The following is a 12,226-nucleotide window of genomic DNA, read 5'->3' as shown; positions in this document are numbered from 1 at the left end:
ATAATTTTTTGATGAGATTACATCGGGTTAGTTGGACAAGCTCTATCATCCATAAAATGAAGATGATTGGCTTTAATTATGCTATTATTCTTCAGTTCTTTACTGATTATGTCCTGTATCAGCCATTACATGATTTTGCCCACAATCAGTGTCAGGCTAACCAGCCTATAGCTACCCAGGTCATCCCATTTACCCCTATTAAATATTGGCATGTTTGCTCTTGCAGTCTTCTGTAACTTCCCGAGTGTTTCAACATTTATTAAAAGTCAACACGAATGGCTCAGAGAGCTCTGTGGCCAATTCTTTTAAAAGTCTTGAGTGCAAGTTATATGCTCTTGCTGATTTAAAATTATTGAAATGTACTAGATGCTGTTTGACATCGTCCCTACTTACTGTTGGAACAGAAGATATTCCATTATCACTGTAACATATTAATACATCACCTAGCTTCTTTCCAAATCCATAAATATTTCTGTAACATTTTATTACTTACCGTGGGGATTGGTTGCCTGAGGACATTGCTAATGTAGCCTGAGCCTTTCACTTGCAGGTCACCAGCCCAGCTCAGTACAGTTTAAAAGTGGTTGCCTTTGAGTGTTTGGAAGGCATTTGGGGGCTCTTATTTCCCCATTAGTGAGCATTCGCCCTGAATGACAAACTCAGGCCTTAACAAACTTGCCGTGTTCGTTAAGCAAGAGCAAAGCCCTGTGTGAGTACTTCTAAATCAGTTTAGAAATAGTTTATAGTGATTTATTTACCTTCAGCTTGTCATCAACTTCACTTAATCAGTTATAGCCATTTCTAATCCAGTTTAAGACTGTTCACACAAGGTTGTGCAAACTGGGCAAGTTTGTGTGTGGTCAACCCCTCAGTCAAACAGGATTGTTCTGAACAATACCTTCCCGAGTCCCTGGAGTCCCTGCTTCGCAGGTTGTTCTGCCCGACAGTTTGTTATGTAAATGTCTGCACCTCAGGTCTGCACAGCAGCCTGCAGGAGGATTTGTTCTGCTGCCCTACTAGGGCCATTGTATGTACTTGTCTGAGTTTCTCTCCATTGAGCGTCAGGTGACCCCTCTTTAATTCTAAAGCCAAGAGCTGCTCCAACACCGACCTGCCTATGCTCACACACACTCTGCTCCCTCTGGCATTGGGTGGGGACAAATGTGCTTGTGAGTGTGCGCGCTCGCGCGCACACCCCCCTCCCCTCTGTCTGGCATTTGGGAACCCGGAGCTGTCTCTTCCATGAGTCAATATAAAGTAAATGTGACCGTTTGGTCACAGAGCTAGCCTCAGCAGTTACCCAGTGTCTTTACTTGCAGCAATTCAGGAGAAAACAAATTTCAGATGTCTCCAAAGTAGTAATGTAGCTGCCATGCTTGCAGCAGATAGTGACTCATGTACAGTTAGTGTTGGGAGAAAAATATGTGAAGGTGCCAGCAAAACCATGCTATACCTCCCAATAGAGTAGCCTTTTGGGTGTGGACCGGACTTTGCCCATATGACTAAGCACAGCCCAGACTGTAGGATTGTTGTGTAAACTCTTACGCGATATGGGATGATTCATGCATCTGCATTCCCAGCTTGACCTGAGGACTTGTTTGGGCCATGTGCTGGTTTTGATCAGTTCCTAGTATCTTACGCACTTATGCTGTTAAGGCAAACCCCACTGGCCCGGTAGGCTTTGCTGGAGCCAACGACAGGTTCCATACACAACAGACAAGAAGGTTTCCAGATGACATTTGGTTGGAATTCTTTCCAAGCATTTAGTGAAAATGCAGCTGAGAGCAGAGAGTTGCTTGAGGGGCTATCAATTTAGCTTCTGAGGCATGTGATGTAAGCTCTTCCATAAACACTTGTGTTGTATTTGGTACATGTGAGGCTAGTTGTGTTAAGACCTTTTAGGCGGCCACCAGGCTGACACCTCCACACATTGCAGTGGCTGTATGATAAGAATGTTTCAGGGAACTTTGGCCTCTTATCAGGCTCATTTGACAAATACTATTCACTTCTGAACTGCACTGAGAGTATGTTTTCAGATTCCATAGCTTGAGAAACCTGCCTTGTTCCCAGTCTTAGTCAACGATGGGGAATTTGTCAGCATATTGCATGTTAGGATAAAATGCAGAGGGCTGTCTGTTTTCCCATCTCTTATTCTGACTAATGCTCTGATGCCCTTGTTTAGCTCTGTTGTACCCTGGGGATCAGTATTAATCTCCAGCCTCCCTGCTGGTTTGTCCTGGCTTGGAGTTAGTACAGCTCTGATACCAAGGACAGCAGTAAGGGTGTGCGTGAGAACTAACACCCACATTCCTTTATGGTGCTCTTGGGTATGTGAAGCAGTGCAAGTGGCTGCCATCATTCTGGAGGTTATTGTACATACTAGTTGGCTGATACGATTGCTGGTGCAAGATGGTCTCTATTCCTGGAGCTAGAGGAATCTGTAGCTTTTTAATGCCTAACAGACCACATCAGTATGTAGCAGCAGGAGAACACTGAGTGGAAGTAAGGACGTGGCATCATTTCTTTATATGGCATTAGTGAGGCCATTACTAACGACTGTGTCTATTTCTGCTGTCTGCAATTGAAAAGTATGTTGACCGATTGGAAAGGGTTCAGAAAAGAGCTACCAGAATGGCTGGAGGTCTGGAAAACCTGCCTCAGTGAGAGACTAAAGAAGCTCAATGTACTTAGAGTAGCAGCCGTGTTAGTCTGTAGCCGCAAAAAGAACAGGAGTACTTGTGGCACCTTAGAGACTAACAACTTGTCAACTGCTGGAAATGGGCCATTTTCATTACCACTACAAACAGTATTTTTTCTCTCCTGCTGATAATAGCTCACCTTAACTGATCACTCTCGTTATAGTGTGTATGGTAACACCCATTGTTTCATGTTTTCTGTGTGTATATATATATATCTTCCTACTGTATTTTCCACTGCATGCATCCGATGAAGTGGGCTGTAGCCCACGAAAGCTTATGCTCAAATAAATTTGTTAGTCTCCAAGGTGCCACAAGTACTCCTGTTCTTTTTTCAATGTACTTAACCTTCTCTTGGATAAACTAAGAGGTGATGTGGTCATGGTCTACATGGGGAAGACATTTCTGATAGTAGAGGGCTCTTTAATCTTGGAGATAAAGGCAAAACAAGAGACAAAGGTTGGAAGCTGAAGCTAAAAAAATTCAAACTGGAGATAGGGTATTTAATCACTGGGACAACTTACCTAGGAACATGGTGGATTCTCCATCACCTTGAAGTCTTTAAATCAAGGCTGGATATCGGTCTAAAAGTCAGAAGTTGTGATGCAGAGTTTACTGGATGAGGTTCTTTGTCCTTAAGTGATGCTTAAGTGATTTCCCTCCCATACGTTGCTGTCCCTGCTGCTATCTTTTGCCACCTGCCAGATTGTCATGAGAAGGCTGGAGTTGGACAAATGGCTCATATAAACTCTGCCAATGTAACCCTTCTGCTAGGCAGCAATGGGAGTAACAAGAGCCAGGTTCAATAGGACATCAAGGGTCCCTTTTAAAATAAATAAAATGGTCAGCTCAAGTCCCACCTGACACCTTGTTCACGCCCAGATTTTAGAAATTTATAATCTAACCATCGGGACCCTCTTACAGGTGTTTTTTCACCACTTGTGAGCACAGGGGAGTCCTGGAAATAGGAAACACGAGTCTTTTTTATTCGGTAAACAAGATAGACGGTTCTTAACACAATAAAATAAAATTAGCCAAACCCCAAAGTGTGTACAAAGGGCATGGCCAACTCCATGGGCTCAGTTATAAATTCCCTGGCTTTTTGGGGGCCTGAGACTTTACTGAAACACAATCCTCTCAACCAGGCCAAACTGGATCTAGTCTGCTCATCCATGTCCAGTTCCATAACATCAGCTCCACAAGGGTCCAGAAGCCTGGGCTGGAAGCCAGCACAAAGCAAGACACCCAGTGTCTGTCTTTCTCCTGTTCATCTTGGGCTCACTACCGAATCCAAGCCGCTATCCATCAGCTCATGGTGACCCATTTCTCCCTTCACACTTCATATAACTGTAACCATTTATACAGTTATATGGCACCGTTTCTCAGAACAGCCCACAAGCAAACTACAGAAATGCACTATAATACCCAGTACTTGGCAGTGGTGGTTCAATTTTAATCCCTTGATAAGGTGTCATTTTCCAATGAATTTACTGCACTATATTTTGTGAAATTAATGAACTCTTAGTAATCTGACAGGAGACCTCTCTCCAGATTTGTGTCTGTGTCTTAGATTCTTGCAAAAGGGCCACATTGTGGTTTGAAGGTATTCGTTCAACATACAGTCCCCTCCACATCCACTGTGTGGAGGGGATGGACCAGGGCTCCACCTCTTCCTCACCCTTGCTGTGGTAGGTAGGGCCCATGGAGATATTAGTAGAGAACCCTACTTAGACAAATTAGATGTCTTCAAGTCAGCAGGGCCTAATGAATTACACGTTAGAATACATAAGGAACTGGCTGAAGAGATCTCTGAACTATCAGCGATTATCTTTGAGAACTCATGGAGGACTGAAGAGATACCAGAGGACTGGAAAAGGGCAAATATAGTACCTATCTATAAAAAGGGGAATAAGGACAATCCAGGAAATTATAGACCAGTCGTTTTCACTTCAATAACCAGAAAGATAATGGAACAAATGATCAAACATTCTATTTGTAAGCACCCAGAAGAAAATAAATGTCAGCATGAATTTGTCAAGAATAAATTATGTCAAACCAAACGAATATCTTTCTTTGACAAGGTAACAAGCCTCATGGACAGGGGGGAAGCAGAAGATATCATATATTTTGACTTCAGTAAGGCTTTTAATGCGGTCTCATATTATCTTCTCATAAACAAACTAGAGAAAGATAGCCTGATGAACCTACTATGAGGTGGGTGCAGAACTGGCTGGAAAACCATATTCAGAGAGTAGTTACCAATGGCTTACAGTTGAGCTGGAAGGGGCCTGCAAGGATCTGTCCTGTGTCCAGTACTATTCGATATCTTCATAAATGATTTGGATAATGGCATAGAGAGTACACTTATAGAGTTTGTGGATGATACCAAGCTGGGTGGGGTACCAAGTGCTCTGGAGGACAGGATTAGATTTCAACATGAGGAATAATCAATTGCATAAATACAAAATGGGAAATGATTCCTGAGGAAGGAGTACTTTAGAAAGAGATCTGGGGGTTATAGTGGATCACAAACTAAATATGAGTCAACAATGTAATTCTGTTGCCCCCCCCCCCCCCCAAAAGTGAACATCATTATGGGACGTATCAGGAATGCTATAAACAAGAAGTAATTTCTTCCACTGTACTCAGCATTGGTAAGGCTTCAACTGGAGTATAGTATCCACTCCTGGGCTCCACACTTCAGGAAAGATGTGGACAAATTGGAGAAAGTCCAGAGCAGAGCAATAAAAATGATTAAAGGTTTAGAAAACATGACCAACTAGGAAAGATTGTAAAAATTGGGTTTGTTTAGCCTGGAGAAGAGAAGAGAAGACCGAGGGGGGACATAAGTCTTCAAGTATGTAAAAGGTTGTTATAAAGAGGAGGGTGATGAATTGTTCTCTTTAACCCCTGAGGACAAAACAAGAAGCAATGGGCTTAAATTGCAGCAAGGGAGATTTAGGATAGACATTAGGAAAAACTTCCCGACTGTAAGGGTGGTGAAACACTGGAATAGATTATCTAGGAAGGTTGTGGAATCTCCATCTTTCATTGGAGGTTTTTAAAGAACAGGTTAGACAAACACCTGTCGGAGATGGTCTAGATATGCAGGGTCTAGAAATGCAGGAACTGGACTAGATGATCTATCGAGATCCCTTCCAGTCCTACATTTCTATGATTCTAACCCAGGTAAGTGCAAGGAGAATTGGGCCTGTTGTCACGTTCATATTTTTCTCCCTCCTCCTTGTAACAACCTTTTATGTACTTGAAAACTGTTATGTCCCCCCTCAGTCTTCTCTTCTCCAGACCAAACAAACCCAGTTTTTTCAATTTTCCCTCATAGGTCATGTTTTTTAGACCTTTAATCATTTTTGTTGCTCTTCTCTGGACTTTCTTCAATTTGTCCACATCTTTCCTGAAATGTGCCCAGAACTGGCCACAGTACACAATACAATAATTGCTAGCTTGTATTTATAGAAACATTGCGTTTCTGCATTCTCCCCAGCCTACCGCACTGAGGATGCTGAGACAGAAAACAAATTTGTATAAAGGGCGTGGTATATTTGTAAATTTGTATATAGAAATAATTGATGAGGATGATGATTTGTTTCTGTTTCTATTGCACACACAGTGTGCCAGGCACTTTCCAAACACAATCCCTGCCAGGAAGAGCTCAACCCAAAAAGGCAAAAGACAGGGGAAAAGGTCATAACATCTAGTAATTTGTCACTTTGTTGTTAAAACATTTAATTAACCACAGTGATTTTTATTTAATGCTATTTCTATACTATTCCCATATGACTATCACTCTGTCCTGGATTTAACCTGGATTTGATGAGCTTCTATAGTTTGCACACTGGGCTCATCTTTCCTGGGGTCAGTATGTGGTTGGTTTTTATATAAACAGTTAAATAAAATATAATTTTAAGACAATAATAGTTAATTAGTGTTTGCCAAAGTCAGAAATACAGTTCTTGGCTCAGGCTTGGCTAGGGAATGGACATGAATCACAAGGAGTTTTCAGAGTGAGGTTGATGGCTTTGATTTGTTGGGAGGGCCCATTGGTTGGATTGGACCCAGGTCCAAATAAGTGGTATTCCACCCCCAGTCCTTGAGGAAACAATGGCTATTAAGCAAATCTCAGACAGTGTTAATGGAAAGTGAATTTTAAAACCACAATTTAGCGTTCACTCTGGAAACCTAATTCTAGGTGTTCCCTGCCTCCGACTGGAGAACAGAAACATGCCATGTGATCTGTGTGTCTAATCAGAGCTGGCCAGCACCGCTGGGAAGGTGACTCTTGAATACCCATAGCAAACTGCTCACAAAACTGCAGCAGCAGATTAGTCACAGAAAGTACTCAGCAAATCAGCTAACTAGGGACAGAATTTGAGTGAATCGCTAGCTGTTCACAGCCACTTAGCATGCATGATAAAAGGCGAGATTTGCCTGACCAATGAACAGCATGGACTCCTTCCAAACTCAATGATCTCTTCTCTTTCCCTCAGGCCTGAGTACTGAGACAGGAAGATGTCTGAAGTGCGGCGTGACAGCACGAGCAGTTTACAGCGGAAGAAACCACCATGGCTCAAACTCGACATACCAGTGCCAGTCTCTGTTGCAATGCCTGAGGAACCCACCTTTGTGCAGGTACTGGTATGAGTAACGTACAAAGATCAGGGAGGGGCATAAGGAATGAATATGTGGGTTCAATGTAGTCTGTACACACAATGGGAAGGGATTTGGATGCTTAGAGCTTTGGACTCTACTGTGATGGGAGCCTGTTCGCATTATATGGTCTAGGGACAGTGGCCTCCTAGATACAAAGCAGGTAGGGCATATTAAATGGTTATGAAGTTACAGGAGTAAGGATGGAAACGGGAGCTTCATTTAAGTCGGGTGATCTGAATTGTACCTTCCAACAGACAAAGGGAGGCAGAAGGTGGGTTGTCCTGAAAGAAAAGATGAAGAGTAAGTGGAGTGTTAACATGTCAGAATGCCAGGAGCATGGGAAATCAGCAAGAACCCAATGGATCCTAAGAGCCACACAATGGACTACAGTGCCAGGGAGAATGAAGAAATGAGAATGGGGTGGTTACATATATATCAAGGGCAGGGAGGAACTGGGAAGAAAGTAGCTCTGTTAATAAGTGAGGATGGGATGAAATTAACAATTCATAAATAGCTGATAGTGAATTCTTCTTTTTAATCTTGTCTTCAACAACAACAAAAACAGTGAGAAGATGTTTAGTACAGGAAGTAAGGTAGGAATAGCCTGTACAATAACTATTGATAAAGGGTAGTTAAGAATTAAATACATAAGTTCTATATGGTGATGCTGGCATCTATTATTCCCTCCATTCCCCACGGAGCCTGGTTCACAGCTCTTGATATGAAGGACGTCAATGTCCACGTCGACATTCACCCAACCCACTGGAAATTTCTCCCTTTCCGGGTAGAACTACACCACTGCCAGAATGGTATTTAGTCATTATTTAATTGCATCACATTGTTGGCTCATATTCAAATTGTGATCCACTATCACCCCAGACCCTTTTCAGCAGTACTACCACCTAACTAGTTATTCCCCATTTTCTGTTTGTGCATTTGATTGTTTTCTTCCTGAGTGCAAAATACTTTGCTTATCTTTATTGAATTTCATCTTGTTGAATTCAGACCAATTCTCCAATTTGTCAAGGTCATTTTGAATTCTAATTCTGTTTTTCAAAGTACTTGCAACCCCTCCCAATTTGGCGTCGTCTGCAAATTTCATAAGCATACTCTCCACTCTCTTATACAGGTCATTAATGAAAACGTTGAATAGTACCAGATCCAGGACTGACTTTTCCGGCACCCCACTAGATATGATTTTTTGGTTTGACAGTGAACCATTGATAACTACTCTTTGTGTACAGTCTTTCAACCAGTTGTACCCCCACTTTATAGTAATTTAATCTAGAATGTATTTCATAGTTTGCTTGAGAGAAAGTCATGTGGGACTAATCTCCATGCTTGAATAATAAGAGTATAGAAGTAGGGAATGTTCTATCGACCACCTGACCAGAATGGTGACCGTCATTGTGAAATGCTCAGGGAGATCAGAGAGGCTATAAAAACAGAAAACCCAATAATAATGAGGGATTTCAACTATTCCCATATTGACTGGGTACATGTCACCTCATGCAGAGATAAAATTTCTAGACACCTTTAATGATTGCTTCTTGGAGCAGCTAGTCCAGGAATGCACAAGGGGAGAGGCAATTTTTGATTTAGTCCTAAGTCACAGAGTCCTAAAGTGCACAGGATCTGGTCCAAGAGTTGAAAATAGCTGAACTGATCGGTAATAGTGAATATAATGTAACTAAATTTAACGTGCTTGTAGGGGGGAAATACCAATGAAACCCTCCACAGTCGCATTTAACTTCAAAAAGGGCAACTACACAAAAATTAAGAGGCTAGTTTTAGAAAAAATTAAAAGGAACAGTCACGAGTGAAATGCTTGCAAGCTGCATGGAAAATATTTAAAAATACCATAATAGAGGCTCAAACTAAATATATACACCAAATAATAACAACAACAAAACAGTAAGAGGACCAAAAAATGCCTCCCATGGCTAAACAACAGAGTTAAAGAGGTGGTTAGAGGTAAAAAGGCATCCTTTAAAAATTGGAAGTCAAATCCTAATGAGGAAATTAGAAAGGAGCATAAACTCTGGCAAGTCAAATGTAAAAATATAATTAGGCAGGCTGAAAAAGAATTTGAAGAGCAACTAGCAAAAGACACACAAACTAACAGCAATTTTTTTTAAAGTACATCAGAAGCAGGAAGCCTGCTAAACAGGGGGCCACTGGACGATCGAGGTGCTAAAGGAGCAGTCAAGGAAGACAAGGCCATTGCGGAGAAGCTACATGAATTCTTTGCATCTGTCTTCACTGGAGAGGCTGTGAGGGAGATTCCTTATGTGACAAATCTGAGAAACTGTCCCAGATTGAGGTGTCAATAGAGGAGGTTTTGGAATAAATTAATAAATTAAACAGTAATAAATCGCTAGGACCAGATAGTATTCACCCAAGAGTTCTGAAGGAAACTCAGATGTGAAATTGCAGAACTACTAGCTGTAGTATGTAACCTATTGCTTAAATAAGCCTTTATACTAGATGCCTAGAGGATATCTAATGCAAAGCTGATTTTTAAAAAAGGGTCTAGAGGTGATCCTGGCAATTACAGGCTGGTAAGTCTAACTTCAGTACCAGGCAAATTGGTGAAACTATAGGAAATAACAGAATTATCAGACACATAGAGGAACACGATAGTTGAGGAAGAGTCAACATGGCTTTTGTAAAGGAAAATCATGCCTCATCAATCTATTAAAATTCTTTGAGGGGTCAACAAACATGTGGACAAGGATGAACCAGTTGATATAGTGTACTTGGAATTTCAGAAAGCCTTTGACAAAGTCCCACACCAAGGGCTTTTAAGCAAAGTAAGCTGTCATGGGATAAGAGGGAAGATCATCTCCTGGATCAGTAACTGGCTAAAAGATAGGAAACAAATAAATGGTCAGTTTTCACAATGGAGAGAGCTAATTGGTGGTGTCCCGCAAGGACATATTCATAAATGATCTGGGAAAGAGGGTAAACAATGAGGTGGCAAAGTTTGCAGATGATACAAAATTACTCAAAATAGTTAAGTCCAAAACTGACTGTGAAGAGTTACAAATGGATCTCAAAAAATTGGGTGACTGGGCAACAAAATGGCAGATGAAATTCAATAATGATTAATGCAAAGTAATGTTAATTGGAAAACATAATCCAACTATATGTACTAAATTAGCTGTTATCACTCAAGGGAAGTGATCTTGGAGACATCATGGATAGTTCTTTGAAAACATCTGCTCAATATGCAACAGCAATCAAAAAAGCTCACAATGTTAGCAACCATTACGAAAGGGATAGATAATAAGACAGAAAATATAATAATGCCACTATAGACATCCATGGTAACCCACACCTTTACACTGACCGTAGTTCTGGTTGCCCCATCTCAAAAAAGAAATATCAGAATTGGAAAAGGTACGAAGAGGGGTAACAAAAATGATTAGGGGTATGAAACAGCTTCCATATGAATAGAGATTAAAAAGATTGGGACTGTTCATCTTAGAAAAGAGATGACAAAGGGGTGATATGATAGAGATCTATAAAATCATGAATGATGTGGAGCAAGTCAGTAAGAAAGTGTTATTTACCCCACATAACATGGGAACTAGGGTCACCCAATGAAATTGAAGAGGAAGAAGGTTTAAGACAAACAAAGGAAGTACTTCACACAATAGAGAGCCAACCTGTGGAACTCATTGCCCGGGGATGTTGTGAAGGCCAAAAGTATAACTGGGTTTAAAAAGAATTAGAGAAGTTCATGGAGGATAGTCCAACTATTGCTATTAGCCAAGATGGTCAGGGATGCAACCCTGTGCTCTCGATGTCCTTAAGCATCTGACTGCCAGAAGCTGGGTTTGAACAACAGGATGGATCCACTTGATAATTGCCCCATTCTGTTCATTCCCTCTGAAGCATCTGGCATTGGCTGCTGTCGGAAGACAAGATACTGGGCGAGATGAACCGTTGGTCTGACCCAGTGTGACCATTCTTATGTCCTTACAGTGTCAAAAGCCTTACTAAAATCGAGAAAGATCATATATAATGCTTCTCCTCTATCCAGTAGGCTATTAACCCTTTCAAAGAAGGTTTGGTATGATTTGTTCATGACAAATCCATACTGACTATTCCTTTCATAACCCTGTTGTCCTCTAGGTCAGGGGTGGGCAAACTTTTTGGGCCGAGGGCCACATATGGGTGGGGAAATTGTATGCAGGGCCGGGGCAGGGAGTGCGGGGTGTGGGAGGGATTGTTGTTGTGCAGGAAGGAGATCAGGGCAAGGGATTGGGGCAGAGGAGGGGTGCGGGGTGTATGAGGGGGCTCGGCAGGGGTTGAGTTGCGGGGTGCGGCAGGGGGCTCAGGGCAGGGGGTTGGGGTGCACAGGGGTGCAGGGTACAGCAGGGAGCTCAGGGCAGGGGGTTGGGGTGCAGGGTGTACGAGGGGGCTCAGGGCAGGGGGTTGGGGTGCGGGATGTATGAGGGGACTCAGGGCAGGGAGTTGGGGTGCAGGAAGGGTGCAGGGTGTAGGCAAGGGGCTTAGGGCAGGGAGTTGGGGGGCGGGGTGCAGGAGGGGTTCGAGCTCCGGCCTGGCGCCTCTTACCTAAAGCGGCTCCGGGGTGGCAGCGGCACTCACCGGGTCCAGGGCAGGCTCCCTGCCTGCCTGCCGTGGCCCCGCGCCGCTCCAGGAAGCGCTGCGGCCTCTGGGAGAGGGGGGAGGGGGAGCGGAGGGCTCTGCATGCGTTGCCCTTGCCGTGCCTCCAGGTACCTCCCCCGAAGCTCCTATTGGCCACGGTTCCCCATTCCCGGCCAATGGGAGCTGCGGGGGGCGGTGCCTGGAGGCAAGGGCAACGCACACGGAGCCCTCTTCCTCCCCCC

The 12,226-nt window shown here is 42.9% G+C and overlaps 1 protein-coding gene across 4 annotated transcripts in view; it reads left to right on the top strand.

Moving 5' to 3' along the window:
• Positions 1-7,209: 7,209 nt before the first annotated feature.
• RHBDF1 (rhomboid 5 homolog 1) overlaps positions 7,210-12,226 on the top strand; it is a 52,791-nt gene continuing 47,774 nt past the window's right edge. For all 4 annotated transcript variants that reach the window (XM_029911266.1, XM_029911265.1, XM_029911264.1 and 1 more), the window contains exon 1: positions 7,210-7,346. In XM_029911266.1, the coding sequence (XP_029767126.1) occupies positions 7,227-7,346 (120 nt within the window). In that variant the 5' untranslated portion in view covers positions 7,210-7,226. The remainder of the gene's footprint in view (positions 7,347-12,226) is intronic.

The sequence above is a fragment of the Terrapene carolina genome, unplaced genomic scaffold, assembly GCF_002925995.2.
Source record: "Terrapene carolina triunguis isolate 2854851 unplaced genomic scaffold, T_m_triunguis-2.0 Scaffold93, whole genome shotgun sequence".
NCBI classification, from domain to species: Eukaryota; Metazoa; Chordata; order Testudines; family Emydidae; genus Terrapene; species Terrapene triunguis.
Note: the sequence above shows the minus strand (reverse complement) of the source record. Positions and strands in the feature narration are given on the sequence as shown.